Source organism: Euprymna scolopes, chromosome 26, assembly GCF_053919585.1.
Source record: "Euprymna scolopes isolate OS-2025 chromosome 26, ASM5391958v1, whole genome shotgun sequence".
Lineage (NCBI taxonomy): Eukaryota > Metazoa > Mollusca > Cephalopoda > Sepiida > Sepiolidae > Euprymna > Euprymna scolopes.
This window is the reverse complement of record NC_136507.1, coordinates 47728817-47746509: the sequence shown is the minus strand read 5'-3', so window position 1 is coordinate 47746509 and position 17693 is coordinate 47728817. Positions and strand designations below refer to the sequence as shown.

The 17693-nt window shown below is 28.2% G+C and overlaps 1 protein-coding gene across 2 annotated transcripts in view; it reads right to left on the bottom strand.

Moving 5' to 3' along the window:
• The window catches only part of LOC145248005 (protein kinase C-binding protein NELL2a-like), an 841882-nt gene that overhangs the window by 210564 nt on the left and 613625 nt on the right, over nucleotides 1–17693 (bottom strand). For both annotated transcript variants that reach the window (XM_080109694.1, XM_080109695.1), the window contains exons 9-12: nucleotides 11388–11479; nucleotides 6941–7049; nucleotides 5559–5681; nucleotides 2488–2637 (exon numbers count right to left, since the gene is read on the bottom strand). In XM_080109694.1, the coding sequence (XP_079965820.1) occupies nucleotides 2488–2637; nucleotides 5559–5681; nucleotides 6941–7049; nucleotides 11388–11479 (474 nt within the window). The remainder of the gene's footprint in view (nucleotides 1–2487; nucleotides 2638–5558; nucleotides 5682–6940; nucleotides 7050–11387; nucleotides 11480–17693) is intronic.

Here is a 17693-nt window from a genome sequence, read left to right as displayed (position 1 = left end):
CAGACATGACACTGAAGACGGTCATTGGTATATATATATATATATATATATATATATATATATATATATATATATATATATATATATATATATACCAATGACCGTCTTCAGTGTCATGTCTGCTTGAGGGTGTGCAAGTCGCTGGCAAGACTAAAAATCTACTTCGGGCACATGGACTTCAGTGATATATATATATATATATATATATATATATATATATATATATATACACACATATATACACATACGTATATATTTACACATACATACACATACACACATATAAACATATATACACATATATGCATACATATACCTAGACCCATGCATACATACACATATATACATACACAGATATACGTACACATATATACATGCACACATATACATACATATATACATAACTACACACATACATATATACACATACCCACATATACATACATATATATGCATATCTAGACATACACACATAAACGTATATATACATGCACACACACATGAACATATATACACACATACATATACACATAGATCTAGATACACATGTACATATAAAGACATACATACACATATATATATATATATACATACATACATGCGTACATACATACATATAATGATGGCAGATCAGTTATGACATGCTTTTATCCTTTTAGGCGTACATGCGTCACAACTTTTTCATCGCCACAGGACTTTTTTCTTTCTTTTTTAGACAAATGTCTGAGGGAGTATCTACACAAAGATGTTTTTACAGAGTTTTAGCTTTGTACGACAGCTAAGTCTCTCTTCCTGCTCAAAATGTTGAGATCCAGCAACAAGGAAGAGCACGATAGCCAGCAATAAGTCAAACTTCAGACCAGCTTAATGCGGGTACTGGTCTTCTGCTTTATGTTTTTATAAATTAGAAATTTGCTACTCCTAGAGGGGTTGCCTTCACTACGGCTTACGGGAGCAGCAGAAGAAGTGTGAACATTTATATTTACATACATACATACATACATACATACATACATACATACATACATGCATGCATATATATATATATATATATATATATATATATATATATATATATTCACTAGGATAGATGTTTGAACTCATTCAGTTATTGAAAGCGTTATGCAAACACATATTTTATGATCACGGATCTATTATGAAATGTACAAAAATGAAATTGAACACGTTGGTTCTTGTCTTTCTTTGTATTGATTTGTTAGAATTCATTAATTTTTTGTTGTTAAACTAAACTCGCGTTTGTGTTAGTAAGTAAACTTTTACTTCGATCCACGGTGTTTAAATTTCTTTGATTATCCCCTAACACATGGATCGAAATAATCATCGATTTAATGAATTATTTAGTGATTCATAAAGTATATGCCTTCTCATTCTCATAAAAAAGGCTGGAAATTGTAAGATGTTGATGCTTTCACTGTACCTCAATGTAACCTAGATGAAAGACTTTGTTAAAGAGACAGTTTTGAATACGCATACAAAAGTAATAGCTTGATGATAATCATAAATAGTCTCTTACGACGGAACATTTTTGACAGAATTCTGAGAACTATCAATAAATAAATAATGTTGTAGAACCATTTATTTGTGATCTTCATTCATTTTACATTACGTTGTGATAGGATATACAACTCTTGCACACACATGTGTGTATGTGTGTAGGCCCGTGTAAAACAACTCGAGTTGAAAAATTGTAGTTAAAAGACGGGCTGCATGATGTTAATTATATAAATTTCTAGAAAAGAATGAAATATTAAAAATTTAAATAATACAATTAAATAATGCATTTAAAACTTAACTTAATGATTGGGATTGGACATCCAACAAAGATCATATAAAATAACTACGGTTGAATGAACAATAGATTTCTAAAATATATAATTTATTGATGTAAAATTTTGGGGAGCATGGTTACAAAATATTACATTTTCTACATTTTGTATTTTACTGAGTTATAATATATATATATATATATATATATATATATATATATATATATATACTTATTTTTACGAACAAACATCTGTGAAATAAATTGCTTATAATATATAATTGTTGCAGAATACATAGTTGCGGTTGGAAGAAGAATCAGTGCACGCGTTGGCTTTGTGTCCTGCCCCGAGATTCCCTTTTACCAAAATCTTCTTCCCAGTCCCAGAATTCAGTGCATGTATTATTTGGTGGATGGATGTGTGTTGAAACAACCCAGATATATCTTGAAATAATTTTTGTATTATATATATATATATACATGTATATAATTATATATATATATATATGCATATATCTATATAATTATATATATACACATTAGTGTGTATGTGTGTAAATGCATAGGTATGTATATTGTATGCGTTAATCAAGGCAATTAGTAATAAATTAGATGAGATGGCAATATTTACAGCATTAACCACATGGTAAGGCACAAGTTTAGCATTATCACAGACTCTGACAAGGCTGAGGTGTTGCTACCTTCGCACGATCCGTCGGGGTTGTCTTCGTCATAACCATTTGCGCCCGTTGCGCATTTGCATTGGTACGATCCGATCGTGTTCACACACACTGTATTCTCACGACATAGATGACCGTTCTTGCCACCGACAGTGGCGCACTCATCAATATCTGAAAAAAAAAAAAGAATACCACAGTATTAAATCTTGAAGATCGATACGCACACATTATTATTGCATTACAGAAAATTTAACGCCAAACAATTTCTCCAAATTATTTGCCCCTTAATTATCTTTCTTGGACATTGGGCCTAATATGGTTTGTAATCAATGATTTAACTCTCATTGGTACTGTCTTTAGTTCGCCTTTGTAACGCATTTACAACAAGGACTCGTCTCTTTATCACGACAAAAAACTCGTTTCTTCCACTTTTATCTTGCGTCAAATGGAATTTCCACAAATAGCTTCTTCACAAGATTTTCCGCCTATAGAGCACGTTTCCACGTGATCAATTACAGCTTGGTTTACCTTCAAATGGAAAAATATTTTGTTATAAACCGTCTCTGAAAATATTCAAATGTGGGCTTACAATCAATCCATCTAACTCACTCTTATCTTCTAGTCGATTTTAACCACTCATTAAAAAAAAAGGTTAACTGTAAACAAATCAAGATATTAATAAAGTAAAAATGCAGTATAGTTAACAAAAATCGAAAGTAAAAAACAAACAAACAAAAAAAAACAAATACAACAAGAGTTTGAACTGAACTCATTAAGATTTGATTTTCTTCCGACATATAAACTTTAAAGTGTGGAAATCAAATGGTTCCATTTATTATCTTTGAATTTATTATCGGATTTACCGAAACATGAAAAAAGACACCGGTCGATTATTTGGGGGAGGTTGCTTAGCTTCGAATGCATTTAGACTAAAATTTAATAAAAATGACTTACCCTACCAGTAATCCTAAGAATGAGAGAGCTTACCTCTAGTACATCCGCTTAGTGGTAGAATATATTTTGAGGAATGGCGCCCGGCCAACAACAGAGGTATAATCATCTATATTGTTTTTAGTATCTCGAAAAAGAAAGATTTGGACGAAATATAATTTTGAAATAAAAATCAGCCATAAAAAATCCAAATGATTAAAGTATACATGTCGACATGAAATTAAATTAATGTCTTTGACGTATATTTTGTTTCGGTTTACGATTTATTTGCTGTTACCTGTACTGAAACTTTACCTATTATCAGTTTATCGATCTTTAAAAAATATATATATTCTGGCACTACTTGTATGTGTGAAAGTATAAATGATAATCGAAGATTCTAACACGCCTCCTCCCACCACCGTATCACAGGTAGCAATATGAAAACCTTCTCTCACCCATACCATTTAAATGTCCAAATGTTCGAACATGCTTTGAACTTTAAAAAAAAACTTTTGTTAGTTTATTTCTGTTTGACTTTTAAAATAGGGAGGAGATGATTGAAAGGCCGCAAGGATAAAAAAGTGAAGGCTATCATTTGATGTGAAACCGGTCAGCTAGTACCACGTGACTAAACATTTATGAGATCAAAAAGAGGCTAGAAATTTAGAATCAGTTTCGTACACTAACACCATTTACTTTTATTGATCTTAAAATTCGAAAAGAAATAAACTAAGCCAGTAAAAAGCAAAAACAATTAAAACACTTTTCGGACACAAATATTACTAGAGATAACACAAAAAATTGATAAAAGAACAAATATATAACCAATAAATGTTACCAAAGGCAAGATAAGTTACCGTAATTTAATTTCTATATCCTTTAATGTGACAAAATTCAGCTAGTACTATGTATCTAACATTTCCTAGCCCAGAAAAGCGCTAGAAATTAAAGATCCTTTTGTACACTACCCTCCTACACACGCACACATACAAAGCTTTGCTGGGGGACGGCTTTTATACAATGCGACACAGTGGTAAATATGAGTGTAAATATCTTTACTGGAAAATCCGTAAAACGCTGAATGTCTAGTGTAGCAGTAAGTTGTGGAAGCCCTCATATCAGACAATTGCTATTCATTTGAAGACTTCCATTTTGTTGGGAGCTGATTTCCCCCAACATCGTGGGAAAACAAACAAAAAAATGAAACGGCGGAAAGCTTAACTGGCCACCAGCCAACGTTCGTTTCTGTAAGTCAACTTTTTGATTGACATCGCTAAATTTTAACGCTTTACACTTCCTATGGCTTCGTAGCGTTGCGGTAAAATGTCACGTTTTCTTTCCTTTTCTTTTCCGCTCCGCTCAAAGTGCAAGTAAAATACAAATAATTGTTAGAATCTGAAAAAAGATCTCTCAGTTGGAGTAACTGAAATTGTAGAAAGCTCCATCCTCGTGAAAAAAAATTTTTTAAGAATATTAACCCCCCCCCATATATATATATATATATATATAAGCATACAAAATTAGACATAATTAATATCATTAGTAATGAGGATTAAAATCAGAGACTCTCAACATTTAATATTTCTTAATTTCTCTCTTTGATGAAATGGAAGTTTACTCGGTTAAAAGCGGAATATTGAATCCCGATATTAGTAACGTTATGACGTTGATTAAGACCACTTTCTTATTAGCCCATAATATGGCTCCTCTGAATATTTTTCTGGCTCGTATCATACCTAAATAATCTTTATATATATATATATATATATATATATATATATATATATATATATATATATATATATATATATATATATATATATACAGAGAGAGAGAGAGAGAGAGAGAGAGAGAGATAGATAGATAGATAAAATACAGAAAATATAAATTATGTTAGTATCAATTTTTAATCATTTATTGATGTTTTGTATGTTTCCCAGTGTTGGCAATCAACGAAGGAAGCAGGAACTTAAAATATATACCAGTTATGTTTGTGAGGTGTCTATCTGTTTAGAGGAAAGAAAAAAATGCTGAATTTATACTGAAGCATAACAAATAATTGTATTAAAGCTGATGAGTTTACTGGTTAACTATTAACATTGTATGACAAATAATCCACTAATGAAACCATGCAATTAATGTCTTGTTGCATAACGTACCTTGGCAAAATTTGCCATCGACTCCATCAAAGCCAGATTTACATAAGCAGGCATATCTTGTGTCTAGATTTTTGCATGTAGCATTTGCATGACATTCATGGCCCATCGCACAAAAGTCGGTTCCTGGGGGAAAACAAAACAAGGAAAATATTTATAAAATCTGAATAATTATTTAAAAGATTTGTATACGTAAATCAAAGCAGCAATAAAAAAAAGAATTTCATATGCGGAAAATTTCTTCACATGATTGCGAAGGAAATTCTTTCGCTGTAAGAGCACGTTTAGATTAACAGGTTACTCTAAAGTACTTGCTACAGGTATCTTCTGGTCTCCGTTTTTGCAAAGTAGTTCCCTCGACCCATCACATACAGCGCTTGGTATTTTCAAATAATCCATCATCTGATGCTGATCAGTTTTAACCTCGCTTAAGTTTGGTGATCTAACGAGGACTAGTATGTAAAAGTGATTAGAGTTGTTACAATGCATTTAATTTTCACTATCACCAGACTGAACAAGACAACGATATAAATTGAAAATATTGAAAAAGATAAATTATTTAACCTTATTAGTTACTTAAAAACGATCCACAAATTTCTTATTCTTTCAGATGTCATTAAAATTGAGTTTAGAAGATATACTGATATCCTAAGAAAATATGAGGTCATCAAGAAAACTTAAAAAACTTAAGTTAATAAAACGAAGTGAAATATTAGTCGTCTACATAGGTTTTTTATATTTTTATATTTCATAATTTTATTCTTTTCAATCTTTATTTGTTTACGAATCTTGTCACATTACAATTCATATATTATATCTCACATATTTTATAAGTTACGATCAACTTAATTCTGGATATATCCACAATGTCCCGGATGTCTTTACACGTCTTGAGGGAAGAGAATATCTCCGTCCTGCGTTTAAATGTAAATTTTATTCATAAGCGACACTATAGTAGTAATACAACAAAACTCCTTAATTTCTTAAAGCATGAAAGATGCGCATAGAACACAACGGATGAATTTCTACGCGTACACAAATATGAACAAATATGAGACTAGTGATATCTACATTTCCTGTCTTATTTATGTAACGTTGAGTGTTGATTGTAGTCGGAGTTCTAGCATAATGCCTTCCGCATTGTTGTCATCAATGTGTAATAAAAAGAACACACGATCCTTTAAAGCTTAAATATTTTTCTTATATTTTTATTTAATTTCCTCTTAACCACAAATTATAAGTCTCGGGAGTTGCGATAAAAAAGTTACCCCAAAATACGGTTGTCTTGCCTCACAGATAAAATAAGTATATTTTAAGTTTATTCAACGGTTTTTAGTGTAACAATACGACTCGTATTTTTACCTTAAACTGCAGTTCTGACTTACCTTTACATATAGGGCAACATTTACCATCGACATTTATCTGATTACTTTCTGAACAATTGAGACTGGGACATGAGTCTGGGGAGCCTTTCTTACACACCATACTAGCATTCTGGAAATCGCAATACAAAATCATCGATTAAATTAGCATTTTTTTAAATGGTCATAAAACAAATCGTCAAATACAAATGAAATGTAAAGTAAAAATATTTCAAATTTTCAAATTCATAGTAGAAACTGTAGAATTAGTATAAGATTGATTATATACGAAACAATTCTAAAATATAAGACTCTTGACCCTCTGAGTCAGTATTTGATATATCTAACCATCAAATAGCCAACATATACCATTTATCCTTTACGCCCTCATATTTTTTCCCGTAAATTTTAATATTATTTCATGATAGTAATCATTAGTTTTCATATATCCACTCTCCCCACTTTCTCTTTTTCTCACACTCTCTTTCTTTCCTTCCCCTTTCCTTAATTTGTAAGTAATTTACGCCAGTCGTATATTCATTTTGTTCAATTTTCAATCACCCTTTATTTACCGTATTCGCACTTTGACAACATTGAATGTTAAACTTCCAACGCAAAGATAATGAATTTTAACCCAATTTTATCTTCAAACTACATAGTGTATGCTAATGGGTACAAGATATTCTGCTAAAATATTCAACTAAGACATATGCACACACACACACACGGTGACACACGGTTACACACGCATATATATAATATATAATATATATTATATATATATATACATGCATATATATTTCTTTCTTTAAAAAAAAAACTACAATACGATATAAATATTACATTTAACACAACCACTTTGAAACGAGTTTAATAATTTTGATTTGATTTTTAATTTAATAATTTATTGGTACTTAAGTGCCTAGTTTTTTTCCCAAGCAAAATAAAAGCTGTGCAGAGACGAAATTATTACCATGCTAAAATATTTGATACCAATAATTTAAGTGTAAATTACATGCAAAGTTTTAAAAGCTCAGTTTTTTTTACAACGGTTTCATATCCATTCATTTTTTTAATATTAAATAATATTCCTATGTATTATGGAGGATCAATCTAAATATTCAAATCTGTATTTAACACTGGTTCATTTACAGACTTTTATGTTTTCCAAAAGCCTACTTTTATTTGTGTAGAAATTGTTATTGTTAGAAAAGAAACACTATAAATATAAAAATACAGGAAACTACGGAATTCTTATATATGAAGTGAAAGCAAGGAAAGGAAAAAGGTATGAATTTGTGTATCACATATATGGCAAGAAAAAATATTGTTAAAATAAGATTCTAGACTAACATTGATATCTCATATATATGTAAACGTGTTTATATATTCATAAATATGACGGCTTGTTATCAGTGAAAATGCATGTATTTATTGAAACTTTACAAATAAAGAGGCAATCCATGGCACATAGTGACTCTCTTGCTAGTTTATCATTTCGAAATATCAGTTCCACTACGGTTAATTTTTTTATCTAGTTTGTAATGGTTTACACACACATACACATATGTATATGATGGACGGGGGCTTCAAACTGTGATTCGAAACGCAACCGTTTCATCAGCAGTCTAGAAAAGTTTCACAGTATACCAGTATAGAGTCAGATTTATAGACATCTTCGAGTGCTAAATTAATTTTTGAAAGGCGATATATATATATATATTAAACCGTTAAATTTTGAAATTTGTCTATACACACACACGCACACTATAAACATATACTTTGTGTGCGTTCGTGTGTGGGAGTCGTTCCTTATGAACTCGGAAACAGCCGGGTCGATTTCTTTTAAATTTAAGGCGAACGTATTTTATGTGTCTGGCAGCGTTTTTAGAGAATTTTTTTGGAAGGCTCCAGATAAATAGCAAAAATCGATAATCAATAACTTTGATTAAAGGAGAAACAGTCTTATTCTGACTAGAGTTATCACTCTGATACACCTTAATCTCACAAATAGATTTAAGAAGCTTTATCATCACACAAGTAGAATAACCGGCGTATGAATTATACAGAGGTTTTTTGATAATACAGGAGTGCGTTCGAAATGAATGTTTCTGTCTAGAGCACAATTAAATCATGATATTTAACTTCTGCATTTTAAACTATTCTATAAAGTAATTTTATAAAATCAAATGTGGTTTCTCTACAGTGCAATATAGACTACAATGCATTGTGGACTAAGTGACTACGGGAGACATGTGAAGATCCCCCGGTACTCTATGATGGATACTCGACTAGATCATGCAATCAATCGATTTGATTGAAAAACTGGGTAATTCCACCGATTTCGATGGCAATAAAAGTATTGGGAGTGTATTGATCCTCATTTATTTCCTGATAACGTCGAATCTCTCTGCTAGTATATATATATATATATATATATATATATATATATATATATATATATATATACAGGGTGCCCAAAAGTCACCGAATGGTTGAAAATCTTAGTCATTTACCATTAATGATTATTTTTTTCTCTATTTCAGATATTTTACAGATAACATTTAAAAATTAATAATAAGTAAGTATAGAATTGAACACCGTTCGCAAGTTGTGAAATTGCTTTACCAAAATCAGTGGTCAATAGTTTTGTCTTAAAAACCATACCGACAGCATTTTCATGTAAGAGATAGCCCAAGTCACAACACAATTCGAAACATTATGCACCGATTATAAGACCAAAGCTATACTTGAACCTCTGCAATCTGGCAGACCTAGAAACGTCATCACAATAAAAATTGGGGAAAAGTGAGCTAAAATAGGGGAACAATGTGTGCAGCATTATCCTGAAACATCTACTCAACGATGTTCACAAAACTCGGGATATGTCAAAGCTTACTACACAATGTTCTGCACAGTTGAAAACTCTGTTCTTACAAAGTGCAGCTTATTCAACACTTGAAGTCTGAAGATTTTCAAACAAGGGTCTAGTATGCAGTTCAAATGCAAGAATTTGTCCTAAATGACCCAAACCCATTTTCATTTGAGTGGATTCGTTAACAAAAAAATTGCAGTTTTGGGGGCTCTGAAAATCCAAGGGCATTAATCAAAAGCAGTTGCATCTCATAAAGTGCACTGCATTGTGTGCAGTAACAGAAGAGAAGATTATTAGACCTTATTTTTTGAAGATTAACACGAAAATGCCGTCACTATTATTGGAGAGAGATACTGGAGAATGATTACAGACTTCCTGCACTCCTAAATTCAAAATAAGCCCGGTGTATGGTTCTAACAAGATGAGGCAACGACTCATATGTCGCTGTTCAGGCAATGCTTAGGCAACATTATCTCTCGTTATGACAATGTCAAATGACTACCACGCTCCTCAGACTTGACCTGCCCCGACCTTTTCTTGTAGAGATATCTTAAAGAAAGTGTCTGTGGTAACAAACCCCAAACCTTGCAAGAATTCAAGGAAAATATCAGAAACGAAAAAAGAGAGTTATATCGCAATCCAAGATTCTGGAAACTGCCATGAATAATGTTTTGGAAAGAGCACAAATAAGCGTAGGTGAAAATAGGCAACATTTAAAAGACATTGCTTTTCATAAACAAAGATTGTTTGAATTTTGCATTTGTAAAAAAATAAGTCAGTCAGAGTGTGTTAAAATTACAGAAAGATATCATCAAAAATAAAGAATCTATTTAGGTTCCAAACCTTTCAGTGACTTTTTAGACAGGCTGTATATATATATATATATATATATATATATATATATATATATATATATATATATATATATATAGAGAGAGAGAGAGAGAGAGAGAGAGATTTATATATATATATATATATATATATATATATATATATATATATATATATATATATATACTAGCATGGGTGGCCGGCGTTGCCCGGGTGTTTTGAGGTGCATGCTGAGCAAAAAAAAAAAAAAAAAAAAAAAAACGGTCAATTTTTTTAGCTTTGACCACTATTATGACCCCTTAAAATTTATTGTTTAGGGCACAAATCAAGTTATTAAATTTGATTCATGTCCAAGGAATCTATATCTAAAATTTCAAGTGTTTAGACCCAAAATTGTAGGAGGAGTTTGGTAGAGTTCTCGTTAAACTTTGACCCCTTAATCGCCAAATTTCTGGCCGAAAACTGATCACCTCGATTTTCCCAAATCTCAGTACCCTGTATATCAAATTTCGAAACTGTAGGCTTAAAATTGACAGAGTTATTGCGTAGAGAAATGTACACAGACAGGCAGACAGACACTTTCATTTTTATAGCTATATTAGACGAAATTGGTAAATGACATTGAAATGTGCTAGTGTATCTCCACGTTAGTATAAATGTAAATGCAGGTAAGATATTCACTAACTCCTCCTTTTCCTGCTAAACTATTTTTCATACCTACATTGAGATGGATGAAATGTTGGCATAGGTAAAAGTTTTACTTACATCACAGGAACAGTAATAACAGTTACTTTTTTGGATTTTATCTCCCGGATTGTAATACTCAATCCTATTCTTGTCATTTGAGAGGCAACAATCTGTAGGGAAAATGAGATAATAAACAAAAATAATATATATATATATGTGTGTATGTCTTAATATTAAAAGCATGTTGATCCAGTGTTACCCGGATTTAACTTATGCTAAAAGATTACGTTTATACGTATGAAAGTGTTATTATTATATTAGTCTTCATCAAATTTTGAAGATTGTAGAAAGATAAGGTTTTTTACGGGGGTTTTCTGTTCTATTATATCATAAAGGACCAATAAAAAAATTAACTATATATTCTACGAGTGGACACCCTGCATTAGAAATGACAGAAAAACGTTCACATACAGTTATTACGTAGCTAAATTTTCACGTATTATATTATAGCTTCTAATGAACTAAAAAAAAATCACCGCCCTTTGATTTTTCTTATTTAGAGGGAAGGTTTGTCTTTCAAATTCATTTAAGACGGAAGGGGGTTGTCTTATTTGATATGTAATCATTGCTACTCTCGTGACGTGATCGGATCGGATATTTTTTATATATAAGCATACAAATAAATACGCATTGTCCTTTGTTATAGAGTAGGGAATAAAATACATCTTTCCAAATTACTTCATTATGTTGGGACAACCTTGTACCATTCAATAAACGAAATAATTCAGATCCCAAATACTTCATGGCAACATTCGTTCAATACTGCTTCAAAGCAAATTGATTCCAATAACCTCAACACCGCCAATATTTCATTCTAGCTTCTCAACCGCTTCCAGAAAAATAAACCCAAAATTTTTGTCATAAGTTTGTTTAGTCTAAAAGGTGGAAATATTATGCATCTAGAATACAAAATACTATTTCTATGGGAAAGTCAAACAAATATAGTCATAATATATTTTTTTCATTAAAAATATTCAGGCTAATTAAAAACCCGACATTTTTATACACAACGTTTCCTCTTTTGTAATTAGCTTTATATTTCACATTTTACTTATTCTATTGTGAAAAATCATGAAAATATAAGAAAATCTTCGCATGCGGAAGCCAATCTAGAACGCCTGCCTAAGCGTCAATAATGGTGGAAAGACTGAAGAGAGGAAACACCTGTCAGAGCTCCATTGGAAGGCATGGAAAGTAATACATTAGCATGGAAAATAATACATTAGCATGGGTAGTAATACATTAGCGACCAAACTTCCAAAGATTTACAACGTCGATCAAAAGAAGTGGAGATAGACTGGTAAAAAAACTCGTAGGTGTAAGAGCAGTAATAATAATAATAATAATAATAATAATAATAATAATAATAATAATAATAATGAGAAGAAAAAAGAATAGTTTTGGATAAACAACAAAGCGATTGTTAATTTCTAAGTTTCAGCAGTGACAAGTTAATAAAAGGATATTGCACGAGCAGGATTTAAAATGTGAACTAATAAAGCTACGTACGATGAGGCTCAGGATTAGAAGACGTTTGAGACTGAATTATTTGACAGAGGAAGGATCTACTCTTAGTGCAATGGCAGTGTTAGTTCGAACAAGGACGGCGAGCTGAGGGATATAAATATTAACAATTTGACGTGAATTGTCAAACGTATTAGAATAAACCATTTTACGTTATAAGACTTAAAATATGAAGCAATACGTTATAAATCGTCATTAGTGAACTAGGAAGAATCAGAATCAAAATATATAGACAGAAATCGTCTATAATATTCAATGAAACATGAAAAAACACACACTCATATATATATATATATATATATATATATATATATATATATGATTTAATTGTTACGCTCGCCTGAGTGTTTTCAGTGAGTTACCTGCCCTTTGTTTATATTTATACATATTGAATAGTTTACTGTTTTCTATCGATTGTAATAGCACGTGGTTTCATTATCTGAGCGATCGTAGGACGACCTAAAATATCATGCTACAGTTCTGGTTTCTACGTAATCTTCCTGTGAGATGATATGGGCGTCAATGGCGTGTCCTACACTGATCCTACACACACTAGAGATTAACACTCAGACATTTTATTATTTGGTTATTTTAAAACTAATGTCTATTACAATAATTCACGTACTATTTCTGGAGGAAACATCAGCAAAACTCAAGAGAGAAGTGCGTAAGAGTTTTTGATAATTTTGTAGATTTTGTGTATGGATCAGTCATAAAACACAGATATTTAAGATCGCAACTTGCATTTTATTAACGATCTTTTCATGTCACCTGATAATTTCAACTAAAATTCTTCAATAGACTGTCCACACACCACACACGCACACATGAGCAAATATGCGTGGTTATACATTTTAGCAAAGTGAGGAGAAAGTTCTTGCGGAATTTTTATTTCAAATGGCTGTATTTTTAAATATGTTTTCGTTATAATTCCTTTACTTCATATATTATTAATAATTACGTTTTTTGTTCTATCTAATTGTTTAAATTACAGTCGATTTAACCCAATTCTGTCTCCTTTTCAGAACTTCGAATACAAGATGGAAAAAAAAACAAATTCGCATAATTTTTGTATTTCAATTCAAGCCAGGTCAAAACTGCTGAAACAGCTCGCGATATCAAGTAGACGTTTGGTCTAGGTACCACTACTGAACGCACAGCACAATGGTGGTTTCAGATATTTTTTGGCGGCGACAGGTGTCATGTAATGATATAAATTTATATATGTAATATAACATTTAATATATCTATGGAATGATATAAATTTATATATGTAATATAACATTTAACATATCTTTGGAATGATATAAATTTATATATGTAATATAACATTTAACATATCTATGGAATGATATAAATTTATATATGTAATATAACATTTAACATATCTATGGAATGATATAAATTTATATATGTAATACAACATTTAACATATCTATGGAATGATATAAATTTATATATGTAATATAACATTTAACATATCTATGGAATGATATAAATTTATATATGTAATATAACATTTAACATATCTATGGAATGATATAAATTTATATATGTAATATAACATTTAACATATCTATGGAATGATATAAATTCATATATTTAATATAACATTTAACATATCTATGGAATGATATAAATTTATATATGTAATATAACATTTAACATATCTTTGGAATGATATAAATTTATATATGTAATATAACATTTAACATATCTATGGAATGATATAAATTTATATATGTAATATAACATTTAACATATCTATGGACTGATATTAATTTATATATGTAATATAACATTAAACATATCTATGGAATGATATAAATTTATATATGTAATATAACATTTAACATATCTATAGAAATGATATAAATTTATATATGTAATATAACATTTAACATATCTATGGACTGATATTAATTTATATATGTAATATAACATTTAACATATCTATGGAATGATATAAATTTATATATGTAATATAACATTTAACATATCTATGGACTGATATTAATTTATATATGTAATATAACATTAAACATATCTATGGAATGATATAAATTTATATATGTAATATAACATTTAACATATCTATGGAATGATATAAATTTATATATGTAATATAACATTTAACATATCTATGGAATGATATAAATTTATATATGTAATACAACATTTAACATATCTATGGAATGATATAAATTTATATATGTAATATACCATTTAACATATCTATGGAATGATATAAATTTATATATGTAATATGACATTTGATATATTTAAGGACGGATATAAATTTATATATGTAATATAACATTTAATATATCGATGGACTGATATAAATTTATATATGTAATATAACATTTAACATATCCATGGAATGATATAAATTTATATATGTAATATAACATTTAACATATCTATGGATGATATAAATTTATATATGTAATATAACATTTGATATATTTATGGACTGATATAAATTTATATATGTAATATAACATTTAATATATCTATGGACTGATATAAATTTATATATGTAATATAACATTTAACATATCTATGGACTGATATACATTTATATATGTAATATAACATTTGATATATTTATGGAATGATATAAATTTATATATGTAATATAACATTTGACATATTTATGGACTGATATAAATTTATATATGTAATATAACATTTGACATATCTATAGAATGATATAAATTTATATATGTAATATAACATTTAACATATCTATGGAATGATATAAATTTATATATGTAATATAACATTTGACATATTTATGGAATTATATTAATTTATATATGTAATATAACATTAAACATATCTATGGAATGATATAAATTTATATATGTAATATAACATTTAACATATCTATGGAATGATATAAATTTATATATGTAATATAACATTTAACATATCTATGGAATGATAAATTTATATATGTAATATAACATTTAACATATCTATGGATGATATGAATTTATATATGTAATATAACATTTAACATATCTATGGAATGATATAAATTTATATATGTAATATAACATTTAACACATCCATGGAAAGATATAAATTTATATATGTAATATAACATTTAACACATCCATGGAATGATATAAATTTATATATGTAATATAACATTTAACACATCCATGGAATGATATAAATTTATATATGTAATATAACATTTAACATATCTATGGACTGATATTAATTTATATATGTAATATAACATTAAACATATCTATGGAATGATATAAATTTATATATGTAATATAACATTTAACATATCTATGGACTGATATAAATTTATATATGTAATATAACATTTAACATATCTATGGAATGATATAAATTTATATATGTAATATAACATTTAGCATATCTATGGACTGATATAAATTTATATATGTAATATAACATTTAACATATCTATGAAATGATATAAATTTATATATGTAATATAACATTTAACTTATCTATGGATGATATAAATTTATATATGTAATATAACATTTAACATATCTATGGAATGATATGAATTTATATATGTATAATAACATTTAACATAACTATGTAATGATACAAATTTATATATTTATTGTAACATTTAACATATCCATGGAAAGATATAAATTTTTATATGTAATATAACATTTAACATATCTATAGGATGATATAAATTTATATATGTAATATAACATTTAACACATCCATGGAAAGATATACATTTATATATGTAATATAACAGTTAACATATCTATGAAATGATATAAATTTATATATGTAATATAACATTTAACATATCTATGGAATGATATAAATTGTTATATGTAATATAACATGTAACATATCTATGGATGATATAAATTTATATATGTAATATAACATTTAATATATCTATGGAATGATATAAATTTAAATATGTAATATAACATTTAACATATTTATGGAATGATATAAATTCATGTATGTAATATTACATTTAACATATCCATGGAATAATATGAATTCATATATTTAATATAACATTTAACATATCTATGGAATGATATAAATTTATATATGTAATATAACATTTAACATATTCATGTAATTATATACATTTATATATGTAATATAAGATTCAACATATCCATGGAATGATATGAATTTATATATGTAATATAACATTTAACAAATCAATGATGATATAACTTTATTTAATATCACATTTATATAATATCATATAATAAATTTATGTTATATCACATCAATCGCATCTATAGAATGATATAAATTTATATATTTAATATAACATTTAAATTATCTATGGAATGATATAAATTTATATATGTATAAAACCATTTAACATATCTATGTAATGATATAAATATATATATATATATACTATTTCATTTAACATATTTATGGAATGATATAATTTTATATATGTAATATAACATTTAATATATCTATGGAATGATATAAATTTATATATGTAATATAACATTTAACATATCTATGGAATGATATAAATTTATATATGTAATATAACATTTAACATATCTATGGAATGATATAAATTTATATATGTAATATAGCATTTAACATATCTATGGAATGATATAAATTTATATATGTAATATAACATTTAACATATCTATTGAATGATATAAATTTATATATGTAATATAACATTTAACATATCTATGGAATGATATAAATTTATATATGTAATATAACATTTAACATATCTATGGAATGATTTAAATTTATATATGTAATATAACATTTAAC